The sequence below is a fragment of the Heteronotia binoei genome, chromosome 3 (genome assembly GCF_032191835.1).
Source record: "Heteronotia binoei isolate CCM8104 ecotype False Entrance Well chromosome 3, APGP_CSIRO_Hbin_v1, whole genome shotgun sequence".
Lineage (NCBI taxonomy): Eukaryota > Metazoa > Chordata > Lepidosauria > Squamata > Gekkonidae > Heteronotia > Heteronotia binoei.
The window spans coordinates 149,360,196-149,388,167 of record NC_083225.1 but is presented as its reverse complement, the minus strand read 5'-3'; the positions used below and the strand labels follow the sequence as shown (position 1 = coordinate 149,388,167).

The 27,972-nt window shown below is 42.2% G+C and overlaps 1 protein-coding gene and 1 non-coding gene across 2 annotated transcripts; one reads left to right on the top strand and one right to left on the bottom strand.

The window, feature by feature from the left end:
* Positions 1-17: 17 nt before the first annotated feature.
* On the top strand, positions 18-27,351 carry ATG3 (autophagy related 3). The gene is made up of 12 exons (XM_060234623.1): positions 18-480; positions 3,320-3,361; positions 6,355-6,404; positions 11,647-11,717; positions 12,884-12,991; positions 13,954-14,003; positions 17,341-17,419; positions 19,063-19,097; positions 19,319-19,474; positions 21,279-21,406; positions 25,660-25,728; positions 27,070-27,351. Exons 1-12 carry the CDS (start codon positions 409-411, stop codon positions 27,149-27,151), a joined length of 942 nt encoding a protein of 313 aa, XP_060090606.1. The 5' UTR covers positions 18-408; the 3' UTR covers positions 27,152-27,351.
* TRNAP-CGG (transfer RNA proline (anticodon CGG)) lies at positions 1,665-1,731 on the bottom strand. The gene has a single exon. It is a non-coding gene; the product is annotated as a tRNA-Pro (tRNA).
* Positions 27,352-27,972: the final 621 nt, after the last annotated feature.

The window sequence follows — 27,972 nt, the reverse complement described above, 5'->3', positions numbered from 1 at the left end:
GCGGAGGGGGGGTTTGTCTCAGGCAACGGCTTCCCTTCGCACTTCCCTCTCAGTCACGTGACACCGGCGCCTTTTTGACAGGAATAAAACGGTTGACCGACAAGGGTGGACCACCCGCCGCTGACAGTTTTCCCTTCCGCCCACATTTTTCCCTGCGCAGGCGCAACGTCCACCTCCGGGAACAAGACGGCGGCCGGGGGAAGGGAGGATTACTAAGGTCACGTGTCAAGGAGCCCGTACATGTGATCTCTCCATTGGCGACAGTAGGAGGAGGGAAAAGTGGTGGTTGTGATCTTCCGGAAGAGAGAAGGGAGCAGTTTGGGTGCTTGCTCGGGTTTGGTTGCTCCGCGCAGGTGACAGGGGTGCGCGCGCTCCCCGGCTGGTTTGCCTGCCTGCGGACGAGGCAGGATGCAGAGCGTCATCAACACTGTGAAAGGGAAGGCGCTGGAAGTGGCCGAGTACCTGACGCCGGTATTGAAGGTGAGGCACCGCCCACAAGCCCCAAGGGATGGAGTGAGTAGCTGGCGGCCCGGGCAGGAAGGGAGCGTGTCGGCCCCCCGCTGGAATAGCCTGTGAAGAGAGGCATCTTTCAAGCCTGAATTTCTCCCTCAGTGACCCGTTAGGAAAAGGCGTCCCCGCGCCCCATAGGACCACATTGGACGAAAGAGCCTCCCCCCGTTCCCGGCTCGCTGCTTCGAAGGGCTCCATGGCGTCGACGCACCAACGACCCCCCAGGCGGCCATAAATTTCTTCCTTATTTACTTCATGTATGCCCCCGTTTTCTCCCAGATGGGGATCCATAGTGGCCTGCAGCATTCTCCCAGTCAACATTTTACTCTCACAGGCGAGGGCCCCGAATGATCAACTGAAACTCTCCATGTTGAGGCACAAATTACGTTACTGGATTTTCTGATGTTTGAATGTAGTAATAAAATGTTGCTCTTTAATTGTTATTTATATGTGATTAAATGGTTTGAACAATTTCAGTACACATCTCCTGATACCTACTTCTGTCTCCAGGCATCTCAACAAGATTGCATGAACAATGTTTTCAAACATTTAATGGGCAGTACAGCTCAAAACTACATAGGTTATATTTTGGGGGGGGGGGGGGTGTTAGCGTTCAGATATATGTTTTGTAATGCATAATATATTCAGGTATGTAGAAATTACAAATTCATTCAGTAGTAACGTTATAAATCACACACAGACGTCTGAAACCCAGTAAAATGATTGAGGTTTATGGCTTCAAGGAATAGGGTACTAAGCCAACTTTATAGCTTTTATGAGGAAGAACAAAAGTAACACTGACTGTGACCTTTGACCCATGTATTTCTAATTTCTTCCTTTTCTCCACTTTATCTAAAACATCATCTGATTCTGAATTTCCTGTTGTAGCTTTAGACAGTTCTTTAAACTGGTGATATTATATATATTTTATTTATATCTCACCCTCCCTGCAAGCAGACTCAGGGTGGGTTCCATCATAAAACTACACAATAGAATTTGTTCAGTCATTAAAATGTGAACATAAACATATGAAGCTGCCTTATACTGAATCAGACCCTTGGTCCATCAAAGTCAGTATTGTCTTCTCAGACTGGCAGCGGCTCTCCAGGGTCTCAAGCTGAGGTTTTTCACACCTATTTGCCTGGACCCTTTTTTGGAGATGCCAGGGATTGAACCTGGGACCTTCTGCTTCCGAAGCAGATGCTCTACCACTGAGCCACCGTCCCTCCAAGTTAAGAGAAAATAAATTTTGACTTTCCCACTAGCTTCATTCCTAATTTTATTTTCAATTATGGGCCAAATCTTATGTATGATTTAGGTGACTGAAGAATTTGAAATGTGTGTGGAAACCAAGAGGGGTCATGAATTGTACTGGACAAACATTGCAGTCATGATGTAGCAAGAACAGCATTTGGCATTGATTTCATTCTGTGGTACTGAAAGAGAATCCCCAGTTCTGAAAGAGTATTTGGGACTTCTGCAGTATTTGGAAGTACTTTTCAGTTAGTTCCCTGTTATTGCACACTATGATTGGAACAAGACGCTTTAGCTAGAATGCAGGAGCCTTGAAAAAAATAATTGTATTAATAACTTTTGCTTTCTCCAAGGATTCAGGATGATGTATGTAAGGCTCTATAAGTTACAAAAACAGCCTTCTGAAATAATAGTACCTGGCTGACTGCAGAAGGGGAATTTGAATCTGGGATTTCTGCATCTAGCGTTACAACTTTAGTCACTTTGATAATAGCATTTGGGAGGGGGGGGTTGGTTTTAAATGCTATACATTCCTTAATCTTAAATACATTTTTCATACCAGAGTGAAATGTCTGTACCAGCATCTAATGATGAAGTGTGTTAAAAACTGCTTAAGCAGGAAACTTATAACTCATAGAGGTTTACAAAATAATGCATGGGATGGAGAAAGTAGAGAAAGAGGTACTTTTCTCCCTTTCTCACACTACAAGAACTCATGGGCGTTCGATGAAATTGCTGAGCAGACAGGTTAAAACGGATAAAGGGAAGTACTTCTTCACCCAAAGGGTGATTAACATGTGGAATTCACTGCCACAGGAGGTGGTGGCGGCCACAAGCATGGCCACCTTCAAGAGGGGTTTAGATAAAAATATGGAGCAGAGGTCCATCAGTGGCTATTAGCCACAGTGTGTGTGTGTGTATAAAAAAAAATTTTGGCCACTGTGTGACACAGAGTGTTGGACTGGATGGGCCATTGGCCTGATCCAACATGGCTTCTCTTATGTTCTTATAATTTTGTAGCATATTCAAAATTATTATTTAATAGATCACTATCTTGTCCAGCACTGTAAGGACTTCTCCCCCTTCCACTGAATTAAATGTTCATAAGTCTAGGTAGCAGTGGGGAGGCAAAGTTTGCAAAGTGCTGTGTTTGAAAGAATTCTGAAAGGGACTTGAGACCATAGGATAAGCAGTTTCCTAAAGGTTCTGAAAACCTGCAGCTAGGTCTGATCTAATATAAAAATCAATAGAAAGCATAAAATGGACAAAGCATAAAATGGATTGTGGTTTTGACTCCACAGAAAAATGAGTGAAACTGTTTGTGTGGTAGGCATGTTTTGGTTGTATGGCTTTTTGATAACTTCTTATGGATCTGTATGGAAATGTGTTCTTTCAAGTGCTTAAGTTGGGAAGGCCTAAGTTAAGGCCCATAGTGCTTCAAGTGAGAATCTGTCCAGAAAGTATAGATTTGGGGTATCATAACATCTTCATTTATTGAACTTTTGTTTTTAAAATGTTTGTAGATACCTTAATGTACTTGTTTTCTTTATGGTAGGAATCCAAGTTTAAAGAAACTGGAGTGATCACTCCTGAAGAGGTAGGTATTCAATTGCTCATGTGTTTTTCTGTATATCATTCAAAAGTAGTACAAACATGAAGTTCCTTTAGAAGAGTTTATTAGTTCCTCATACTGCAAGGTATGATTGGAACAAAATAGTTTTGTTCAGGGGTGTTGGACTCATTTGTTACGAGGGCCGGATCTGATATAAATAGGACTTGGTGGGGCCAGGCCATGCATATCATAAAATGTAATGCCAGGTAGTGGAGATATAAACTTTATAAAGAATACAGAGAAACAAAATTAAAAATACTATTTTTATGCTTAAAATGGAAAGGTGGGGGAATAGTGGGATTTGGCAATGCAGTTTTAAAAATAAAACATCAAGAAAAAGCACAAGAATCGCAACAGAAACTATAAATATAAACCAACAATATAAACTGCTCTGGGCTTAGGAAAACATGACATGGCTGGGCATTGCAAGACCTCCCTTGGCCACCAGGTCTACTCAGATTGGCAATGGCACTCACTAGGCACCACTTCTAAGGTCCATCCAGCAGAGACATGCTGGATCAAAGCATCAACCCCTTATTTGCAAGGTCACAAAACTCCAAGGAACAGCTTTTAACTGGCCATATTAAAATACATTGCAGCACAAAGCTTGAAGAAAACACGGAATGGACTTTCCATTAAGTCTCTGTCCATTCTGCATTTTCTTTGCAGCTTTTCAAGCACAGAATTGCTTCCTGCTTCAGTCTGCAAAGACAAAGAAGGAACTGGGCACCTTGGAGCTTCAAAGAGTGAGGACAGGAGGGGGAGGAAGAGCCCCATGGGCTTGATTGCTGGTCCACGAGATGGACTTTTGACACCTCTGCTTTTGTTAGCTAAAATAAGTGACTAAAATAATGTTTCCTTGGACAAGCCGCTCAGAATGGTGAAAGCACTGAATAACACTTTTTTTACCACTGCTTTACCTGCAATCCTATGAATGCTTAAATGAGAGGAAGTCCTATTGAACAAAGTAGAATCAACCTCTTTATAAATATGCCTAGAATTGGGCTGTGAAACAAAGTTATGCTGTACTGTGGGCAAAGAAATCTATAAAAGGAAATGTGCAGATACTACAAAATGGTTTGTTTGCTCATGTTAAATGCTCTCCAATAGCGCACATTAGAATTATCTAGTACCAAGTCAGTATGTAAATATCAAGCATTTCTTCTTGGTCTTATGATCAGTATGGTGTTTCTCAATTACCGTACCTGTTGCTCTTTAAAAAACTGGGGAACTATAGTTCATGAATGTGCATTGCTTTCCAGTTTGTGTTAAGCAGTGTGATCTTGTGTGATCTTCCAGGAATAGGACCTGTTTGAAAGGGTTTTGGGAAATTAACATTAAGTTAACTTTTAGTATAAGACTCAGTGAAAAAGTTACAATCCACAGAGAAGATGGGGAAATCATAAATAGAAGAACAAATTTGAGAAAACGTTATTTACTTGGTCAAAAATAAACGTGTCACAAAATGGGGAAAGCAGAACTCATTTTTTCATGTCAGTTGATCTCTTACAAATTCAGACAAATATAGTCTGTGCAGCCTTGGCAGCCTCAGAGTTTCAAAGGGTGAGGAAAGATGGGGGGAAGAGCCCCACAGGCCTGATTAAAGCCCTGGGTGGGCTGGTTCTGGTCTGCAGAAATTCCCTGTATTCCTTTTGCCACTCGAGGAATTACTTGTATCCTTTTTGTTGCTCAATTTCCAACCTCTGCCTTTCTCTTTTTAAAGGGAAACTGGTTTATTTACTTTCTGCATATCATTTGCAAAAGCTTTTTGTCAATGAAATACCGGCATTTAATAATTTTTTACAAATTTTGGGATATGTAATTTTTTTCAGTGTACAGTGCAAAACCCAAGATGAGATTTCTATAGAACCATACGGAAGACAAAAAATGCGATTAAAATAGTATTGTTACATTTACATTAGGGGGACAGAGAAAAAATCTTGTGTATTCTTATCAAAAGAAAGTCCAAGACATGTTCTAGATTTTTTTAATTAAAACTGTTAAGTGACTTACAGTACAATCCTAAAGAGACTTACTCCTGTCTAAGCCCATTAAAATGAATAGGCTTAGACTGGTGTAGCTCTCTTTAGGATTGCAGTGTAAAAGTAATCAACAGAACTGTGTTTAAATGGGAGGGCAGCATTTCACAGTATTCTTGTCCCTTGGGACAAATGGCTAGGTCAGAAGAAGATGGAATATGTTCTCATTGTCAAGGTAATTGGGTTATGTTCTCTCTCAGTGGAAGATCACACAAGCTAAAGTATGTGTTGACTGCTTAACACAAACTAGAAAGCGGTGGGTGCTCAACCAGATGTGAAGAAGTGTTTACTTGCTTGGCTAAGCAACAGTGATGAGTCCCTTTGCCTGCCCTCCATTGCTAGCAGCTTTAGGAAACAGTGAGCACTATTGGATGCAATATGCATGGAAGGACGAAGACAGAGAAGTCTACAGAAATGGCAAGATCAATGATAAAGGCTATATTTGAGCCAGATAATTAACTGTTGTTAGCTATTTTTTTCCCTTGATGCCAAAGATTTGGAGTAGAAATGAGGAAGTGATTACCAAGATATGTATCACTGCAATCAAGAGGAAAAAAGCACTTCTTTAAAAAACAAAAAAGGTTAGAAATGACAGCATAGGGTGGTGACTATTGAATGCATGGTTCCACTGACACTCATAGCTGTCTCTTGAAGTAAGTCGTGTGGATTTATCCCTCGGATGTTTGTTAGTTATGGACAACTGATCCCATTGGTTTGTAGATTATTCCATTATCTGAATCTAACTAGGAGCAAGCAGTTTAAAGAATCACAGCAAAAAAAAAATTGCAAGAGATATTTCCTGTAAATTAGAGTGGGTAAATTATGCTGGCACTGGTCAGCTTCGGTGGCATATTATACATGATGGTAAATCTGTGTGGGTTGATGCAGCTCCGTATAAGTCATATATTAGGCAACATTCTGCTCTTTTGCATTTAACAGTTTGTAGCGGCTGGAGACCATTTAGTTCACCACTGTCCTACTTGGCAATGGTAAGTAAGATTCTACCAGTTGCACATCAGAGGAGCACCCAGCTGGTGATCCTATACTTTCATTAAGGAAAGTGCATATTTCACAATGCGGATAAAGGGGGTATATCCCCTTCCATCCAGTTTTGAAGTAAGAGGGATGCCTGGCTTTTACCATTGTACTACTTGTGTGTGATGGGGAGCACCTTCCTTACTAAACATTGGATTCCTGGCATTTGAGTAGACATTGAGGCAGAAAGCTTGCTGTATTTATTTTGTGTATTGTGTGAAGTGTAATATAACCTCTTCCTTTTGTTGTGTGTCACCTGCTGGTACTTTTCTGTCTTGACAGATACTTACATTTAATGGGCTTTGAACTAATTAGTCAGAAGTTCTGCATTCATTACAATTCAGTTTTGCAGGCAAGACATTTGACTTATAACTGGGTGCCTTGAGCACCTGAAAGTGTTCTTGATATACCTACCATAGTGCTTGTGAGGTTGTATTGGCTCTGTTGCCATTAGAGCTGTATTGTCTTTGTCATAACTAAATAATCAGTGACCTGCTAGTATCCTTGCAAGTATCTAATGAAGTCCACAAAAGTCTATGCATTAATACATGTTAGTCTTGAAGATGCCACAAGACTCCTTTTTGTGTTTGCTGCAGCAGATCATCATGGGTACCTGACATGATCCAGGTGATTAATCACTTATAAACTGCTAAAATGAATATTTCTTTGTAATAGAAGTTTTAATAATTTTATCTCGTAAGTGTAGCAAGAACATTCAAAAGCAAATACTAAGAATACCAGCAGAGGGTCTCTTCTGTGATATACTGGCATTTATGTCACTACTGGACATTAATTTCCCTAGCTTAAAATTATTGATTTTTTTTTAACAATTATAATAGTGGCTGTGGTGGAACAGTTCTGCTCTAGCCTGCCGGCCCTATTCCACCCTGTTCTCCAAGGTTTTTGCAACACTTGGAGAGGCTTTACTCTCTCTCTCCAGTAACCTGCTGCCACCACCTGACCTTTGTAGGAATTACCCACTGGGAGGGCCAGAACTCGCAGCTTCCCTTCCAAGTTTTGAGGCCTTGCCTTTGTGTCTCCCACTGCCCAGCATCTGGTCACCATAGGGACAGTTTACTGTCTTGTGCATCCTTGGAGGAATAGCCACTTGCCAACTGTCTCCCTTCCCCGACGTTCCTTTTAAAATAGTGTCTTCCAAGATGGTGGCGATGCAGATATATTTATGCATTTTGGCAACAGGTAAATACACAAATAAGCAAAATTACCCATACAAACCTTAGCACTGGAACCTGATATTTTTGTACTTCATAACTGACAATACCAAAGGTTAAGTTCCAGTACATCAGAATTAATATTTTAATAGCCACGGCACAGCTAGTCATAGCCTCACACTGGGTAGATAAACACCCACCCGCATTAGAAGCCTGGTATCATAGGTTGTGAGAAACGTTCATATTATGCAAAATCGATTATAATTCATATGATATATCTTACAACCAATATGAAAGACATGTAGTGTCTCTTTGGTACCCCTTACTTACTTTTCTTTCTGAAAATGACATCATTCCACAGAATCAATATTATAGAAAGTTAATTTATTTTTGACCTGTTGCTTATGCATATTATGCAACCAATTGTTAAACTTCAGTTAGTTTTATGTAACATGCAATGAAGGTCAGACTTTGAAGGATTGTATTAGATTAGATATAGCAAGCTATCTATTTATGTTTCCATTGGTTTTCTGTTTGATTTTTAAATGTAATACTGTTGGATTCAAAATTATTATTTATTTGAAAAAAAAGATGGTGGAGGTCTATGTGGTACAGAGAACCCCTACCAGCCTCAGAAGTTATAAAATATTTATTAAAAAGAAAATGTTCACAAGCATACTTTCAGGGCAGCAACAGACAGCAAGGGATTCAAAAGAAATCGGTAAAATGCAATGCCTCTGTCTCTGTATACATGCCCTATCAGACGTTAAAATGTAGGACAAGCTCCCTAGCTTAGAAAGTTACAGATCTCTTCAAGCTTTCTCCAGCTCTTCCAGGCTAGCACATGGTCAATGGCTGCCTTCTCCAGGCCTCAGTTAAGAGTTCTGTCTGCTCTGATGGACTCAGCACCAAAGAGGGCTTCCTCCTTTTTCCTCTGACTTTAATCACTTCTCTTTTCCCCACCCATTGGTCAGGTCAGGCCCTATCAGAGAAGCTTTTCCAGAAGTGAATTTTAACAGGGATAAAATGAATTTAATGAATTTTAACAGGGATAAATGTAAAGTTCTGAATTTGGGTAGGAAAAATCCAGTGCATGTTTATAGGATTGGGGAGACTTGTCTTAGCAGTAGTATATGCAAAAAGGATCTAAGGGTCTTAGTGAATAATACACTGAACGTGAGTCAACAGTGTGATGTGGTGGCTAAAAAGGCAAATGCAATTTTGGGCTGTATCAACAGAAGTATAGTGTCCAGATCACGTGATGTGATGGTATCGCTTTACTCTGCTCTGGTAAGACCTCACCTGGAGTATTGTGTTCAGTTTTGGGGACACATTTTAAGAAGGATATAGACAAGCTGGAACAGGTCCAGGAGAGGGTGACGAAAACGGTGAGGGGTCTGGAGACCAAGTCCTATGAGGAAAAGTTGAAGGAGCTGGGGATGTTTAGCCTGGAGAGGAGGCGGCTGAGAGGTGATATGATCACCATCTTCAAGTACTTGAAGGACTGTCGTATAGAGGATGATGTGGAATTGTTTTCTGTGGCCCCAGAAGGTAGAACCAAACCAATGGGTTGAAATTAAATCAAAAGTTTCCTGCTCAACATAGGAAGAACTTCCTGACAGTTAGAGCGATTCCTCCGTGGAACAGGCTTCCTTGGGAGGTGGTGGGCTCTCCTTCCTTGGAGGTTTTTAAACAGAGGCTAGATGGCCATCTGACAGCAACGAAGAGCCTGTGAATTTAGGGGGAGGTATTTGTAAGTTTCCTGCATTGTGCAGGGGGTTAGACTAGATGACTCTGGAGTTCCCTTCCAACTCTGATTCTATGATTATAAGTCTCTAGAATTTTCCTTTCTGAAATCACTCTGGTATTCAACTCATCCAAATCTCTGTTCCCTGCTTTTTTGGGGGGGTGACCCCTCCAGTTGTCTGTAGATAGACATATTAGCATTTGTATGAAGGTGGGCTGAGGTAAGCTTGAAAAGTAATTGAACTGATTTCCTCCACTTTATAATAATAATAATAATAACTTTTATTTCTATCCCGCCCTCCCCGCCTAGGCGGCTCAGGGCGGCTAACAACAACTTACACGTTAACATAAATAATAAAACTTTGAATTTAACAATTAAAATTAAGCATATAAAAACCAGTCAGTTAAGTTAAAATACATAATTTACGTTACACTATATATATATATATAAATATATCTGGCAGCAATAAAACTGTTATGGCGCTGGTTCTGCCAGTTTAAATAATCTTATAGATGGCGGTTCTTTGTACCAGGCAACTCAGCAGTCAGTGTTATTATAGGCTTGTCTAAAAAGGACGGTCTTGCAGGCCCTGCGGAACTGGTCGAGGTTCCGCAGGGCCCGCACTTCCTCCGGAAGCTGGTTCCACAGTGCAGGTGCTGCAACTGAAAAGGCCCGTACTCTGGTGTTTTGGAGTTTGACCTCTCTCGGCTCAGGGATGGTCATTTTGTTTTTACCCACTGACCTCAGTGCCCTCTGGGGTTCATATGGGGAGAGACGGTCCCTTAGGTAGGCTGGTCCTCGGCCATATAGGGCTTTAAAGGTGATAACCAACACTTTGTACTGGACTCGGTAGATAATTGGTAGCCAGTGCAGTCCGCGCAGCCCCGGCCGTATGTGCTCCCATTTCGAGAGCCCCAATAGTAGCCTGGCCGACGCGTTCTGCACCAGCTGTAACTTCCGGGTCCGGCATAGAGGTAGCCCCAAGTAGAGGGCATTACAGTAGTCCAATCTTGAGGTGACCGTTGCATGGATCACTGTTGCGAGGTCGCGGCGTTCCAGGAAGGGGGCCAACTGCCTTGCCCACTTCAGATGGAAGAATGCTGACTTGGCAGTGGCTGCTATCTGGGCCTCCATTGATAATGAAGGCTCCAGTAAAACACCCAGACTTTTTACCTGGCGTGCTGGTTCCAATGGTGCGCCGTCGAAAGTTGGGAGAGCTATTTCCCCTCCCAGAGCGCCGCGACCCACACAAAGGACCTCTGTCTTCGCTGGATTCAACTTCAACCCACTCAATCTGAGCCACGTCGCCACAGCCTGTAAGGCCCGATCCAGGTTCCCTGGGGCGGAGCCAGGCCGGCCATCCATTAGTAGATAGAGCTGGGTGTCATCTGCATATTGATGGCAACCCAGCCCGAACCTCCGGACAATCTGGGCAAGGGGGCGCATATAAATGTTGAACAACATTGGGGAGAGAACTGCTCCCTGAGGCACCCCACAATCAAGTGTGCGCCTCTGGGATCGCTCACCCCCAATGGCCACCCTTTGTCCCCGATCAGAGAGGAAGGAGGAAAGCCATTGTAGGGCCAACCCCCCAAACCCTATATCGGCGAGGCGGCGCTTTAGCAACTGGTGGTCGACTGTGTCAAATGCCGCCGACAGGTCTAATAACATCAGTACCGCAGCGCCGCCCCGATCCAGATGCCGCTGGAGGTCATCCACCAAGGTGACCAGCACTGTCTCCGTCCCATGGCCCGGTCGGAACCCAGACTGGCACGGGTCAAGAACGGAAGCGTCATCTAGGAACCTCTGTAGCTGCAGCGCCACTGCCCTCTCAATGATTTTACCTAAAAATCACTTTCTGCCTGTTCTTTGCCCAGAAGGGGGAAAAAACTTCTAAAACTCAGAGTGAAGGTTTTGCTCATTTCAAACTCCCAAAGTAAAAATACATTTCTTCACAGTGGCTGATTCTGTACCAGGGTTTTTCCTGGCACTCAATTTGCACTTGTATCAGAGATTTCACATGGCACAAAGTAATCCAGTTTTTCATTCTTGTTAGCCAGGGTTTCCCTTTCACACCAGATGAAGATTACTTTGCTCTTCCCCTTCCTGCTGCCACCATGATTTTCTGCCCATCTTTAACTATTTTGGCACAGCGTGTTTAAGAATAGTGCAATTCTAGTGTCTTGTTTATTTGGAAACATAGTATTACTGTAGGAGGTGTAATTTAATTTTTTTTGCTGTCTGTAGTTTATTACAGTCTTATTTTGTATCTTGAAGGGCTGCAGGTGAAGAATCCAAGGTTAAGGCTTATCTCCCAACAGACAAACAGTTTTTGGTCACTAAAAATGGTAAGTATGGCACTGGTTTGTAGTTGTGACTGAACATGTACTAGCAATGTTCTTTCAGAAGTCTGCTCCCCAGAAGTTACTTTATTTTGGAGTAATGGTGTGAACATTGAGAATCCCTGGATCCTGGCATAGATAAATAACAAAGTATTGTATCACAGTATTCACAGCGTTATTTTAGATTTGTTCTCATTGTACCTAGTATAAGAATGTTAGCTCTTACGAGATGTGTGTTGCCCTAATTGCACTAAAATTGTATCTGGGAGCTAGTCATCTTCTGCAGCATTAGTATACTGGTAGCTCATACTTCATTTTTTATTAAAGAGTATTAACTCTTTTTTCTCACTGGTCTGTCCCTTGTCAGAAACAGAAATTTGTTAGTCTTAAATTGCATGGGCTTACATTTTGTACTGCATAATTTAATTTTCTATATAGTACTCCAGCTTATCTTGTACAACACTGCGTTCTTTGTCTTTACAATACCTCCCTCCCTGGTGATGCCAGCAATGTCCACTTACTCTACAGTGCATCTGCTGGTGCTGATGATATTGGATTTATATCTTGCCCTCCACTCCAAATCTGAGTCTCAGAGTGGCTCGCAATCTTCTTTAGCTTCCTCCCCCACAACAGACACCCTGTGAGGTGGGTAGGGCTGAGAGGGCTCTCACAGCAGCTGCCCTTTCAAGGACAACCTCTGCCAGAGCTATGGCTGACCCAAGGCCATTCCAGCAGCAGCAAGCAGAGGAGTGGGGAATCAAACTGGTTCTCCCAGATAAGAGTCCGCACACTTAACCATGACACCAAACTGGCTCTCTTTTCTTCATTGAGAAGCCAGTCCTCTGTGGCACTGAATCAAATGTAATTTTTTTCTACATTCACATAGATATTTGTCCTTTATGCTATGTGAGCTGTGCAAATGCAGCTCCCACCAGTTCCTAGATGCTTCAATATACAGCTTTCTAAATTTACTTGAAATGTGTATTTTTCAGTGACAGATTGAAATGCATTAAAAGTCTCAGTTCACCAAGACAGTAATGTTTATTTGATTAAATATGAGCTTGTAAGAAAAGTTTTGTATACAAGCTTGTAAACTGTACTTTGAAAAAGTCATGATTCCAAAAATGTTGCAATTCTTTCCAGTTGATTTTGTGATTTTGTGATTTTTGTAGTGCCATGCTACAAACGGTGTAAACAGATGGAGTACTCTGATGAACTGGAAGCTATTATAGAAGAAGATGATGGTGATGGAGGATGGGTAGACACATTTCACAATGCAGGTATTCTAGTTCCTTTCTCTTGCTTGTTAAACTTAAAAGTTCAGACTGTGATTCCTGTCAAATCACCTTCATTCTCGTAAAAGCACTTTAGTGTGTAAGTATATGCAATATATTTATTTATTTATTTTTATTTATTTACATTTATATCCCGCCCTCTCTGCAAGCGGACTCAGGGCGGCTAACAATCAATTATATAAAACAATTTAAAGCCAATAAAATACTTTAAAAACATTTTGTGGTGCTATACACTTGATATGGCGGGATCTTTCTTCTTTTCTGTTAATGATCCCATGATATTCATAGCTCCTCAGCGGTGAGTGGTGAGGCTCCAAAACTTGTCAGTCATGAACAATAATTGGGAATAATAAAAATAAAAATCAGCAAATAAGGGTCTAAAACAATTTTAAACAAACACAAAAAGTGCATTTCCTTAATTTTGATCTCTCAGAATGGATTACCTTTTGCTTTTAAAATGGCAGTCTGTTGACATCACCCAGCATTTGTGACAAGCTGAGCCAGGAGAAAGGAATAAAATACAAAAATTTAATTACCATGTTCAGAATAGCAAATTAAAGTATTGTTTTATCTAGTGCCATCTTGTGGTACATTTCTAAAACTAACAAAACACACATGATTCTACCAATATCCCATTGGGTGTAGAGGAAAATAATAGACCTACTTGGAATCTAGCACAGAAAGAAAATCACACACTACAATATCTTGGCATCCACTGAATCAGTAACAAACAAGATAAATAATACAAAAATGTATATGAAGTGTAGAAATCATCTTCAAGTTTGGGCTTTCTGTATTGAATCTAAATCTTTAATGACCTCAGTAAGCAGCTGTTCAATGTTCTGAATTGCCATCAGTGGGCGGGATGATGCAGTATGAGCAGTGGTTTGTACAGTCCTATAAGTAGGTTTTTTTCTTAGTTCTGACTGTATCTGTTTTCTTAACAGGTGTTACAGGAGTGATGGAATCTGTTAAGGAGATCACACTGGAAAGCAAGGTATTATCTTAATTTTTAACTAATATGCTAGCAGGCGGACAGAGCAATTCTGTTGTGCCTTCATGCAGCAGCTGGCCATGGTGTAACTGTGGTGCCACTAGTCTTTCCCTATGGGGATAAGTTATACAGCAGCCAGCAGACAAAACTGGTTAGTTTGCATAGTTTTCTGAGCATAACTGAGGTAGTTCCCGTAGCAACTGTGCCGCTGTAATCATTGGAGGCATTGTGCTGAAGCGGTGGCACTGTGATGGACAGAGCAGCCAGAACCAATCAGGGATCGTGTGGCAGGGGTCCAGTGCACTTCATAGGCAGGGATGGAGGGGTCAGGCCACGAGAGTTCTGCTCGTTATTAGCAGTACATAACCCATATCCTTAAAGGGACCAACTGCCATTAGCAATCCCATGCACCTGACAGTGGGGAAGGGGTTCAGGCTGCTTTCCAATAGCTCAGCCATGCTGCAGAGGGCACCCCCACACCACCCTTGGCCACTCCTGCCAATGACAGGACAGGAGAGGGGGAGACCAGGGTGGGCTCAGATGTGGGGGTATGCAGCACTACCCTCAGATCCCCCAATTGCCTCCTCAATGGAGCAGAAGTGGTTTGGGACTGGAATGACCAGCGTTCCTCTCCCAGAGCAATCTGTGCCCAGGGACAGCCATTTGAAATTCAGTGCCCTCCCCATCCTCCTCCAAAGACATCGAGTCTGCCTGTTGTATAGGTTCCTCTGCAGCCATTGACTCTAGGGAATCTTGTGACCTCCTTCCCCCCTCAGTGATACCTTCCCAGATGTCTTCCCCTGGTGACAGAAGCCCCCCTTACCAAGATCAGACATGCAGTTATGAACTTCACTCACTCTATTCATTGCCCACCTTTCTCCCTCATGAGGACCCCAAGTGGCTTACATCATTCTCCTCATTGTATACTGACAACAACCTGTGAGGTAGGTTAGGCTGAGGGTGTAAGACTGGCACAAGTGCAACTGGATACTGGAATCTGGATCTCATGGATCCCAGTCTCTCACTAACCACTGCATCAAACTGGTTTGTTCACCTAAACCATCCTCTTGCCCGTCTCCCCTTTACATGGAAGCCTGTGAGGTAAGGGGGGGAACCTGGTATTAGGTCAGCCATGGAAATGCTGCTGGGCTCCTGCTATGTTTGGCAGATGACTATGGCCAGTGGCACCTGCACACTCATTCACAGCCACCCAAGGCACTCAAGAGCCATCCCTCTTAGACATGTCATTGGGCAGAAGGAGTCCTCCTCAGGAGGAGTCACGGATGGGGTGGGAAAGGAGTGAGGCAGGAAGAGGCGTGGAGCTCCTATCATCCAGGTAGGACCAAACAGACAGAGACGCAGTTGTGCAGACATGCTTTATTGAACTGCAAATCATGGTGACTCCATTTTCTGCCTCCTTGGGCCCATGGGGAGGAGGACTGAGAATCCCTTGGCACAGCATATATCTCAGTGGGGTGGAGCTGCAGGTGGAACTAGGAAGAGCTGGCTGGGTACAGTGCTATACTCCTAAAGGAGGGCTGGGACAGTAGACTGAGCAGTGTGTGTGTGGGGGGGCGTGTCTAGTCACACACAGAGGTCTTCCTGTTGAATCTGCACCTGTAGGAAAGCAAAACATGCCACATTAAGCTATGGATGTGTCACCTTAACAGGCTCTGCAAATGCGGCCCCCCGGGAGTGGGGGCTTTGCCATTTAGCCCCCCTCCCCTTGAGGCACATGATGGTGTCATTTGAATTACATTTACCTGTCCCATGCTGAAGTGCTCAGGGACTGGTAGTGATCCATCCACAGCAGCACTTGCAGCTACTCAAACCTCTGATCCTGCATGGAAATGAGTCAGAGGGTCTCCTGGCAGGCTGCTCCACTACACAAAGCAAAACAGCTGCCCAACACCCCCTCCCAAACCACCGATAAGCCCTGTCCTCTACTAGAGAGTGGAAAACAGGGTTGAAAACATCCCCCTCTCCCCACAGTTCTCATTTTTCCAATGGGATATCAGGGGCCATGGTACTAGGAGTCCTTGGCTTGTGCCACCATTGCACAAACCCAGTGCTTGAGTTTGGGAGGTGCTGTTGCTAGAGTGGCACCCAGCCTTAAACGAGGGGAATGGGAGGAGGTTTGGGTACCTTGCCTTTGCTTACCTGTCAGTGCATGGTTGTCCTTTTGTATTGAGCCTCCAGAGGTACCTGTTACGGTTCTGAAATAGAAGTCAGTCACAGAGTACGAATTTGGTTGTTAGCACTAAGAGCTCACCCTGTAATGCTAAGGGCCTTCTGTGTGCTCTTATCACTAAAGCGCCTCTCTGCTTGCTCTAAGTCTGCATGGCAGGGAGCTGTCAGATAGTACACTGTGCCAAGTGCCCTACCTCAGGAGTTGTGGGGTGATCTCCTGGAACCATTTGTGGGGTGGGCTGGGCCATCATTGGGTGCCAGGGAGGGGTGGAGCCAGCATGGGAGGATGTGCTGATTGGGTGCACACTTGGTCAGTTTCCCGAGCTGTTTGGGTTTCTTTGGGCATGGGCACAGCTGAGTTGGGGCTGGAGTGAATTAGGAGTTACCATAGCTGCCAGTGGGCTGCAGCATGATTTTTGCTGGCACAGTTTTGCGCCACTCCTGAGAGGTGTTCCCCTGCTGAAAACTTTTGGGGAGATGACTGACTGGCACCATGTACCTGCATTTCCACTGGCACAGGAGTTTGCATTGTCATGTACAGCTGTGTTAGTGGAAGTGCACAGCGCAGCTCTGTACATGTGTACATGTCATGTGCTGGCATAAAGGCCCCTTACATAAATTTGAGTTATTTGATTTACAGTATAAATTGGAGTTATGCCAGCGTAGGGTCAGTTGGCTTCCTATCCAATCTCCCCTCCCCCAGGATTGCTCTGTAAATCTAGAAAAAGCTCAGCATGCACAGCCTGTTGGAATTATCACTTTCCTTAAAAAAACAGTATATTTCTAGTGTATTTGTAACAGTGACTTGCTGTTACCCACAGCAGCAAATTCACAGCATGCCTATTGGTTAAGATTTATCTCAACATACTGATACATTTAGTAATCTTTTTTTAAAGTTCACAGGTGCAAAGCTGTGATAATGACATATGGTTAGTTCAGAAATGGAAACCTAGAGCAAGGTGAAGGTTCAGGGTACATTTTTGTATCTTAGGTTTGGTATTATAGTGAATGGCTGGCTTTCTAGCTTATGGGGCATTGCTGAAATCTTAAGGTTCTGTAGCACTTTGCATACATAAGTATTCCTCACATGTGGCAGAGAAGTTCTGTAAATATTAACAGTAAGATTCTTCCCTCCTCTTTGTGTTCAAAGGATAGCATAAAATTACCAGAACGCTCAGGATCCTGTGAAGATGATGATGATGATGAGGGAGAGGCAGCTGATATGGAAGGTAATTGCTTGTTTTGAATGAGGCACAATTCACTAGAATATACTTCTGTTGGATATGTAGCTAGAAAACCATGCTCTTGTTGAATACAGTGCATCATGGATATCAGGATCCTGTCTCAGACTTCACTGAAGTTGTTCATGTATGTGGAAATTAAGGAGGAGAAGGGTCAGTTATTCTTGTCTTCTATGGACAAGACAAGTAATGGTAAGAAACTACATGTGAAAAGATTTAGGCTCATTCTTTGGAAGAACTTGATAGCTGTAAGAGCTCAGTTGGGTAAAGTGGTAGTGAAGAAAACTCTACCTGTGAAGGACTTAAAGAAGGCTAGATGATGGGTGGATGTAGGGCAGGAGGACTGATGGGGAATGCCTTTTAATATCTAGTATGCATGTAGTGTGTGGAGTGTTGGGCTTAAATGTAGAGGATCAGATGCAAATAGCTGCTTGTGTGATTCTCTTTGGGTGGCCACAGACTAATAACACTCTCTCTGCTTAACCTGTCTCACAGGATTGAACATATTTGAGTTCCTTTGAGGAAATGGCATCTTTATCTCCAATTACATCTACTTTGCCGCATTATTTATTTATTTTATTTAAAACACTTTATGCTGCCTTTCCATCCCACTTCCATCACCAGTGAGGCAAACAGTCAAAAACGTTAATATCAGCTTTAAAATGCATATATATGCCTAGCAGCAATTAAACAAAAGCACAAACATGAATGAGAGTCATTGAGAGAGTGTCAAACAAAACAGAAATGTCTTCACCTGCTTCATGAAAGACAATGATGAGAGAGACAGATTACTCTTCTTGGGGAGGGAATTCCATAGTTTTGGTGTTATGACCAAGAAGGCCCTTTTTCAGGCAGCCACCCATCCTCAGGTGATGTGGGCACCCAAAGCAGGGCCCCAAAGAACTAATAGTGGTTAGTTATGTTCATATGAGTAGGTGTGCTTTAAGGTATGCTGGTCCCATGCTGTATAGGGCTTTAAAGGTCAGTACTAAGCTCTTTGCATTGGGCCTGGAATTAAATTGGGAGCCAGTCGGGTTGGAACAATACTGAAATGATATGGTCATAACAGTCCATCCATTCAGCAATTCTGCTCCAGTTGTAGCTTCTAGACACTCTTCCAGGGCAGCTTCATTTTGGGCACATTGGAGTAAAGTAATCTAGATGTTAATAGGGCATGCACTATAATGGCAAGATCTCCTTTGATCAGAAAAGGCCACGGGTGGTGGAGTGTGCTCCTGGCCACCACTGCCACCTGCTTAACCAACAGGAGGCCTAGTTGCAGCAGCAACACCCCCAGGCTATGAACTTGCTCATATAGGGGTAGTGCAATCCTAGCCAAAACAGAACACATCTCAGTTCCTGGGTCAAGATTTTTGCTTACTAGTAGCACCTCCATTTTGTAAAGATTAATATTCAGTTTTTAAGCTGTCATTTATCCCAAAACTGCCTCCAGACAGTGCTTCAATGTTTCCACAGCCCTGTCTATAGAGAAAACAGAAGACAGCTAGTTTTTAACATGGAGGCTATGCCCATGACTTAAATGCAAAAGCAAATCTCAAGAGTACTGTTGACGGAAGGGAAAATTAACATTAACAAAAACCCCAGCTAAAAAAATTTTTTTTCCTCTCCAGAATATGAAGAGAGTGGGCTGTTAGAGGCTGATGAAGTGAGTATATCATGTTCTTTCCCACCACCTTAACAATAATCCTCCTTCTGATTTCAGTATTGTTTCTGAAGCAGAAAATGTCTGAAGGACTAAGTTAAAGTACTGTTATCTGATTTTATAGAAACACTTAATGCCTATGGATGCTGAACTAAGTTGGAAGGGTGAAATAGGCAATATCTGACTCTTTTCAGCTGCTAACTTGATTCTTTAATCTTGAGCAGGCAACATTGGATACAAGGAAAATAGTAGAAGCTACCAAGACTAAAGCTGATGTCGGAGAGGAAGAAGCTATTCTACAAACCAGGACATATGACCTTTATATCACTTATGACAAATACTACCAGACACCAAGGCTTTGGTTGTTTGGTTATGATGAGGTACACTGTCTTTTGAAATGGCTCAGATCCCATCAGTTAAGTGAACTGTCAATAGGTTGCATTTAAGTGTCTCAGTCAAGAGGCCAAACAAGATTGCAGCAAAAGTAATGCAAACGTGTAGAAACAAATGTACTCCAGCCTTCTGCAATCTGTTCCTGAGTCACTTTTGTGATGACCTTTTCCCTTAATGAGTAACAGATGTTCCTTGCAATATAATCATTTAACTCCAGAAACTGCAACTTAATTCTGCACTAACAAAATATCTCTGATGTTTATCTGCAGGCCTCTTTATGTAAGCTGCGTTCTTTTGCATATGCAATGTTGCTGCTTCTCAATGAGGCTTTAGTTGTGAACTCATGTATGGTGCTAGGGAACTGTGGGTGTAGTTAGTCCATGTTAGCACATACACTTGGGAGTGGCTCAAATGTTAGAAGGGCTTAAAAAGTAGATATGAAAAATAATAATTGCAGATTTATACCCCGCCCTTCTCCCTGAATCGGAGACTCAGAGCAGCTTACAGTCTCCCTTATCTTCTCCCCCCACAACAGACATCCTGTGAGGTGGGTGGAACTGAGAGGGCTCTCACAGCAGCTGCCCTTTCAAGGACAACCTCTGCCAGAGCTATGGCTGACCCAAGGCCATTCCAGCAGATGCAAGTGGAGGCGTGGGGAATCAAACCCGGTTCTCCCAGATAAGAGTCCGCGCACTTAACTACTACACCAGACTGGCTCTGGCAAACTATGCTGCATAGTACTTGTGTATCTGCTTTCTCACTTCCTCTAATCTAGGAAGCATAGATTCAACCTCTCTGCCCAAGGTGTGCTTTAGAGTAATATATGAGGCCCAGTACACAGTACAATAGAGAAAGACTTGTTTTCTGCATTTCTTTAAAGCACATGGCCTGTTTCCTTGCCCTTCCAGTAAGCAAAGAGGCAATAAATCAGCAAATAAAGATTGTTTTAAATGTTATAAGATTAATTCTCACTCATAGTTTTGTAGTTGAAAAAAAGTTCCTGGAGGCAAAGCTGCGCCTGAATCTTGCTTATAATATTTTTTAAAATTGTAAGTTACCTCATGCAGGACTCTGAAGAGGTGGCCTAGAAATATTCTAAATAGTAGATATTTCCCTGTGCCAGTGCTTTTTTTCTTGTTATTCCCCAGACTACAAAATTCTTTCAGGTTTTGCTCCTAGGGCTGTCTGACTTCATTTGCACAAGACTTAAACAAATGCATGACAGCATCTTCTAGAAGCTATATTTCAAAAAATCTGTACTAAGGTAACAAGAGCCAAGAAAAAACAGCACCAAGACATTGACATTAGACATTGCATAATTCTGCTTCTAAAACACAGGGAGGGAGCCTGTTCATGCGCATCAATGTATTCCTCAGGGTTCATTTCCACCCACCCCATCTCTTAACATTTTTATGGTGTCGCCCACATGCTTGATAACCATAAGGGCTGGAAACTTCTTTTTTTAACAAAAGCTAGGATACTGACTTCTTTGTCTTAAGCCATGTTCGCCTTGTGTGGCACTTGCATTGGAGGTACCATGCAGCCCTAAATGTGGCCTCCTAGCCATTGCATTTTGTTTAAGGGACCTGAATTCTACCTTCTAGTTGGGCTTAGAGTGGCATCTTTCTATACAACAAAAATTATCTGTCTGCTCTGAAAAATAAATGATGTATGTGGGTTGCATTGCACATTCACATACTTGAATATAATCAAATGATGCTTTGCTGATTCCTTTTAAATGAAGAAGAGTGCAGCTACATATGTTGTCTTTTTTACTTCTTTGCTTTTCAGCAACGCCAGCCATTAACTATAGAACACATGTATGAAGATATTAGTCAAGATCATGTAAAAAAAACTGTGACTATTGAAAACCATCCCCACCTTCCTCCACCTCCAATGTGTTCAGTTCATCCATGCAGGTATTTCTTGAGTCTTAGGAAATGCTTTATTTACCTGCTACATGAGAAATATTTGCTCGGTCTGCCTAGCTGAAAAGGTTGTTCTTTTATTGGTGTTTGGGAACTCTCTGTCTTGCAGTTTACGTAGACCTTTCTGGTTGTAACCTCCCCCAGTTCAAGCTGCTTTTAGGCCTTCTGACAGGGTTTCCTGCAATTTCAGAATAATTGTTCAAAACACCCCTGTGACATTAAGCACTCCAGGGTTCTAACCAGCCCAAACTGATTTCTCTGGTTTTCTTTCTTTCTCTGGTTTTCACATGATCTCCAGGAGGTGGCAGATGCATCCAGGAAGTTAAGAATAGTTTGCCTGCTTTCTGCAGTAGATTGAACACAGATTCCTTTTTTTATTTTAAAAAAACTTGCTCAACAGTATTTGTCCGTTTGCACAGTTTGTCACATGTTGGTATCCTGACAGTCTTCATTCTGAAGTCCTGTCAGTAATTTTGAATTTTTCTGTGAAGTAACATGCTATCGCTTTAGAGTATCAAATTTCTGGACAACTGAATGGTGGAGAAACCAGCAGCTTATCTGCCGTCTGCAAGCCTGAATGGTTCCAAGCTGATTCCGTGCTTTTAGGAAGAGTATTGGCTGAGAGTATGCTGGCCTCTACTTTGTGGGTTAGCTTCTGTGTTTTGCTGTGAAGCCAGGCACCCAGTGCTAGGATGAGATAATACTCTCCCACCTAACGTGTGACATCAAAAATTGTCCATGCCTCTTCTCCTGGAGCTGCAGCAGCTATCAGTGCTGATGTCTAGTGCAAGAGGAACATTTTGAATATATTATGATCTGTGCACAAGAGGTGTGAAGGAAAGGTGTTTACTTATGGTATAAAAATGAAAGCCTCTCGTAAGGGCATAAGAGGCAGGGAGCAGGCCTGTATAGCTGCTTCCTGTTTCCATAGAATTTCTGTTTATCTGCAGCAGCAAAATGACTCTCCACAAATCACTCTTCTGTTTTTGAGATTGCACAATACTGTGTGTGTTTGGTAGCTGTTCATGGAGAAAGTGTGCATTTTTCAATCATACTTCACTGCATCCCTGCAGTTCTCTGTAAGAACAACACTTCTGAAGAAATACATGAAAATATCCATGTCCAGTAGTTCCCCTCATCAGCACTTTGTAAGATTCTCAGTGACTTTAATTATTACAACTCACAAATACAATACAGTATTCTAAAGAAAGTAACAATCTTCCTGGGGCTCTATAAAGTTAAAAGGTTTACTGAAGTCTCTCTTTATCTGATTTGCAGTAGAGTAGATACAAAGATGCTTGCTGTATGGGAATATTCCTGTACGTCTGTTCTAAAAAGTCTGGGGCTGGGAGGGGTGTTGTTGAAAGCATAAGATTAGATCGTATGATCTATTCTAGTAGTGGCAGAGCACTTCTCTGTTGTGCAAACTGCCTTCCTGGTAACAATGTGCTTTATCTACCAGATAAATGTTCTGCCATTAGATGGGTACACTGGTAAATCCAGTCTCTAACATACCTGTATTCTGACAAATAGCTTGAGCTGGGATCAGTAGTGTAATAATAGTACCATTGTGAAAACACTGCATTTATTATTTTTTAACCAGATGTAAATTGGAAGTAAACTTTACCTTTGACATACTTCTGGAGCTGGTCCTTACCTATCCTTAATCAATCTGTGGCCACTAGGAGCAGGTGATAAGTGGTAACTGGAGCCTGCTTTGGCTTGCTACCTCTCCCCATCACTTTTCCCTTCCTCATCATGAAAAGGGGAGAGGTGAGAGGAAGCCTAAACAGGGCGGGGGGGAGGCGGGGAGCCAAAGTCATGAGAAGGCAGGATGGGAGGCAAGCTGGAGCTGGCTGGTAGGTTTGAACAGAAACATAGGGAAAAGAACCAGAGGTAGAGAAGGGAACCAGAGGTTGTAGGGAATGGAGGTGGCAGAGATTTTCTGTTCCCTGTGAGTCCTAGCCTGTCCCTTGGTTCTTATGTAACTTGCCTGAAAAAGTTCCGATTTTTAGAACCTTTGTTGACTGACACACATGTTTAATGTAAAATATGTTGGGAGAGAGCATTTTTGTTGCATATTGTTGATGCAGCGCCATCATTCTCCTGTTACGGATCCACCTGAAACATTGCTTAAAATGATCACTGTGTTAGATGTAAATGGGGGCAGGGGGGAGTAAGTGCTTCTGGATATTAATTGCTGATATACCGGGGCAGTGATGTCTGGTTTAGATGCCTCTGTGGAGCTGTACAGTATTAAAGTGGCATCTTCACAGAACAGTCATGTTTGCACACTCTGGCTCTGCTTCTCACTGAGCTGCAGACACGAGTGGGCCCAGGGGATAACCTGATGGCTTCAGTCAGCAGATGGCATATATTTTATTAGTGTATCATCTCCTTTCCATCATGGAACTCTGGGCATCACATGCAGCATTCTCAAGAGGTCTCCCATCCAGACTTGTCTGGCTTCAGAAACTTGTTGAGCCATGTGCCCTTCAGCAACATCCTAGTTTGAAATCATCCTCTGCTGCCATATGTTCTTTGATTTCTTTCCTTTTTTTGCAATCCTGTTTCTAATGACAATAAAATATAGTATAGAAAGTACTATTGCAGATCTCTTTCCTATCACCCAAACATTAGCCAATGCTGGTTGTAGCAGCAGTTCAAACCTTTTTTAAAAATAAAATAAAAAACACTCCTTGCTTATTTCTGCTTCTGGAAAGCCATCTAGTATTTACCCAATTCTTGCATATGAGCTATAAGCAAATTAATTAGTTTTACTGAGTTATGGAAGAAGAGAGATCCGGGAAATTACAGGCCAGTCAGTCTGACTTCAATACCGGGAAAGTTGGTAGAAACCATTATCAAGGACAGAATGAGTAGTCACATTGATGAACACGAGTTATTGAGGAAGACTCAGCATGGGTTCTGTAAGGGAAGATCTTGCCTCACTAACCTGTTACATTTCTTTGAGGGGGTGAACAAACATGTGGACAAAGGAGACCCAATAGATGTTGTTTACCTTGACTTCCAGAAAGCTTTTGATAAAGTTCCTCATCAAAAGCTCCTTAGTAAGCTCGAGAGTTATGGAGTAAAAGGACAGGTTCTCTTGTGCATCAAAAACTGGCTAATTAATAGGAAGCAGAGAGTGAGTATAAATGGGCAGTCTTCACAGTGGAGGACGATAAGCAGTGGGGTGCTGCAGGGCTCAGTACTGGGTCCCATGCTCTTTAACTTGTTCATAATTGATTTGGAGCTGGGAGTAAGCAGTGAAGTGGCAAAGTTTGCAGATGACACTAAATTGTTCAGGGTGGTGAAAACCAAAGAGGATTGTGAGGCACTCCAAAGGGATCTGTTGAGGCTGGGTGAGTGGGCGTCAATGTGGCAGATGAGGTTCAATGTGGTCAAGTACAAAGTAATGCACATTGGGGCCAAGAATCCCAGCTACAAATACAAGTTGATGGGGTGTGAACTGGCAGAGACTGACCAAGAGAGAGATCTTGGGGTCGTGGTAGATAACTCACTGAAAATGTCAAGACAATGTGCGATTGCAATAAAGGCCAACGCCATGCTGGAAATTATTAGGAAGGGAATTGAAAACAAATCAGCCAGTATCATAATGCCTCTGTATAAATCGATGGTGCGGTCTCATTTGGAATACAGTGTACAATTCTGGACACCGCACCTCAAAAAGGATATTATAGCATTGGAAAAAGTGCAGAAAAGGGCAACTAGAATGATTAAAGGTTTGGAACACTTTTCCTATGAAGAAAGGTTAAAATGCTTGGGGCTCTTGAGCTTTGAGAAATGTCGACTGAGGGGTGACATGATAGAGGTTTACAAGATTATGCATGGGATGGAGAAAGTAGAGAAAGAAGTACTTTTCTCCTTTTCTCACAATACAAGAACTCGTAGGCATTCAATAAAATTGCTGAGCAGTCAGGTTAAAATGGGTAGAAGGAATACTTCTTCACCCAAAGGGTGATTAACATGTGGAATTCACTGCCCCAGGAGGTGGTGGCGGCTACAAGCATAGCCACCTTCAAGAGGGGGTTAGATAAAAATATGGAGCAGAGGTCCATCAGTGGCTATTAGCCACAGTGTGTGTGTATGTGTGTATATATGTATATATAAAATATATATTTTTGGCCACTGTGTGACACAGAGTGTTGGACTGGATGGGCCATTGGCCTGATTCAACATGGCTTCTCTTATGTTCTTAAGAATGTTTATATTGTTTTCAGGCATGCAGAAGTGATGAAGAAAATAATTGAAACTGTGGCGGAAGGCGGGGGAGAACTTGGAGTCCATATGTATCCTTTCTGTTGAATTGGTTGGGTAGGTTTTAGAAAAGTTAAATGATTTCTGATTTTTGAAATCTTGTCCTGGTGAAGTGTAAAGTAAGTGTTCCACTGTTCATCTTTCCTTGCTCTTCTACCCTCAGAGAGTATTTCTTTTGGCTGCCAATTCAATACAATGGCAATAAGGTGAACTTCCAAACTTTTCCTCCCCTGCCCAAGCCCTATTTAAAAACAGGTATTGCTAGATCACAGTAGCATTATTGCAGTGATCTCCTGTTTCTCAGCTTTAAAAAAAAAGTTCTAGCCCTTTGGATTGTGGCATTATAAGGGGAAAGGTGCAAACTGTAATAAAGGATTAGTCTTTTTTAAAAAAATGAAATCTAGGAACCTAGTTCCTAGGAAAGCCCCATGGTGCAGAGTGGTAAAGCTGCAGTACTGCAGTCTGAGCTTCCTGATCACGACCTGAGTTTGATCCTGGCGGAAGCTGGGGTCAGGTAGCTGGCTCCAGGTTGACTCAGCCTTCCATCCTTATGAGGTCGGTAAAATGAGTACCCAGCTTGCTGGGGGGAAAGTGTAGATGACTGGGGAAGGAAATGGGAAACCACCCTGTAAAAAGTCTGCGGTGAAAACGTGAAAGCAGCATCACCCCAGAGTTGAAAATGACTGGTGCTTGCACAGGGGACTACCTTTACCTTTTACAGGAATCTAGTACATCATTATGATTGTTATAATGTTAAACACCATAGTGCTGTAGCAATACCTATTTGTTTTCAAAAGGCTGTCGGTTAAGCAATCACCTCAGCTTTGCTGCTGTGGAAAACCCAGAGGTATATGGAAGCACGGCAGTGCTGGAAGGAATCCAAGTTGGGACATATAAACTGTTTCTAAGACCCCTACATGTTCAAGTTTCAGTAGATATTTCTGCAGTCAGATGGGCCTGGTAGAATTAGAGGTGGCATGACTGATTTTGGTCTCAGTGTAGCTCTGTAGTAGTATAAAATACTGTCTTCTAGAAATGTAATGAGTTTGTACTTGTTAGCAAGTATCTGAAAGCAACTTCCTGGGGGCAGTTCTGTGCCTACACTGATAGAATAGAAGTGGCTGGCAGGAAAAAAAAATCAAGAGTCTTCACCAAATCCGCTTGACTTTTTTTCTACATAGACTTGTCTGATTATTTTGAAGTTGATGTTGTACTAGACTGATCTTATTTACTGAGCTGTTTTTTCCTGAGAGATTATTGGCACTAAATGAAGGATGACATTTCAGGACACTTGTAAAACTGCTTTCCTTAGGTTTCTTGTGTACTTACGGTAGTGAAACTATCCAGTTTGCTTTCCTTAATTTAATATTCAGGTACCTTCTAATTTTTTTGAAATTTGTACAAGCTGTCATCCCAACAATAGAGTATGACTATACAAGACACTTTACAATGTAATTAGGAGCGAAAGAGAGAACATTTATGCTAATTATTGATCCTAATTTTTAAAAAAGAACAACCCATATGTGACTGACTTGTTTATCCACAATTGTATACAATTTCTGTAATGTACCACTTCTATCAAGTTTATGCATCAAAATAAAATTCCACTATCAGCCTTACTTTTTAATAAAGACCTTTATGTGTAAAAAAATAAACTACTTTTTCATTCCTGTGCTGTGGGTAGATGGAGGTGTTAGGTGTTTTTATTTACCCTACCAGAAAGCTAGTTTAACTGTAATTTAAAACTGCCTGTAAAACAGTTTCTAACAGATACTAAATCCTTATCACTAAAGGTTTGACCAATTACATCTGAGCAATTTAAAGTGAAAGTGAAGCATGCTTATTAGGCAGAAGCTCTGCAGTCTTGCTTCTGAGTATTAATAGTTATCTGCATCTACAGTCAAACATGAGTATTTCATATACCTGTGCGATAGTGGGGGAAAAGTCATACAATCTCTTAGTACATGCTAGTAATTTGTAGGTTGTATCTGCATAGTTTAGGATTGCATAGACGTATGATCTTTACCATACGTACATGTTGATATGTCTGTACTAGTTACCTGTCTTTTCCCCACCATTGCACCTTTGTTACTGCTGAGACAGTATTGATCATGCCTTTTGGAACAAGCTGGGAAAATGTGTCTAGCACATACTGCACTTAGTAATTTATTACGTATTTATAAATAGTATGAATCACAAGTCACAGCAAGTCAAGCATAATATAGATAAGAACTAACCAGAGGGAAGCCATTAAGGACTTGGAAACCCAAAAGCCT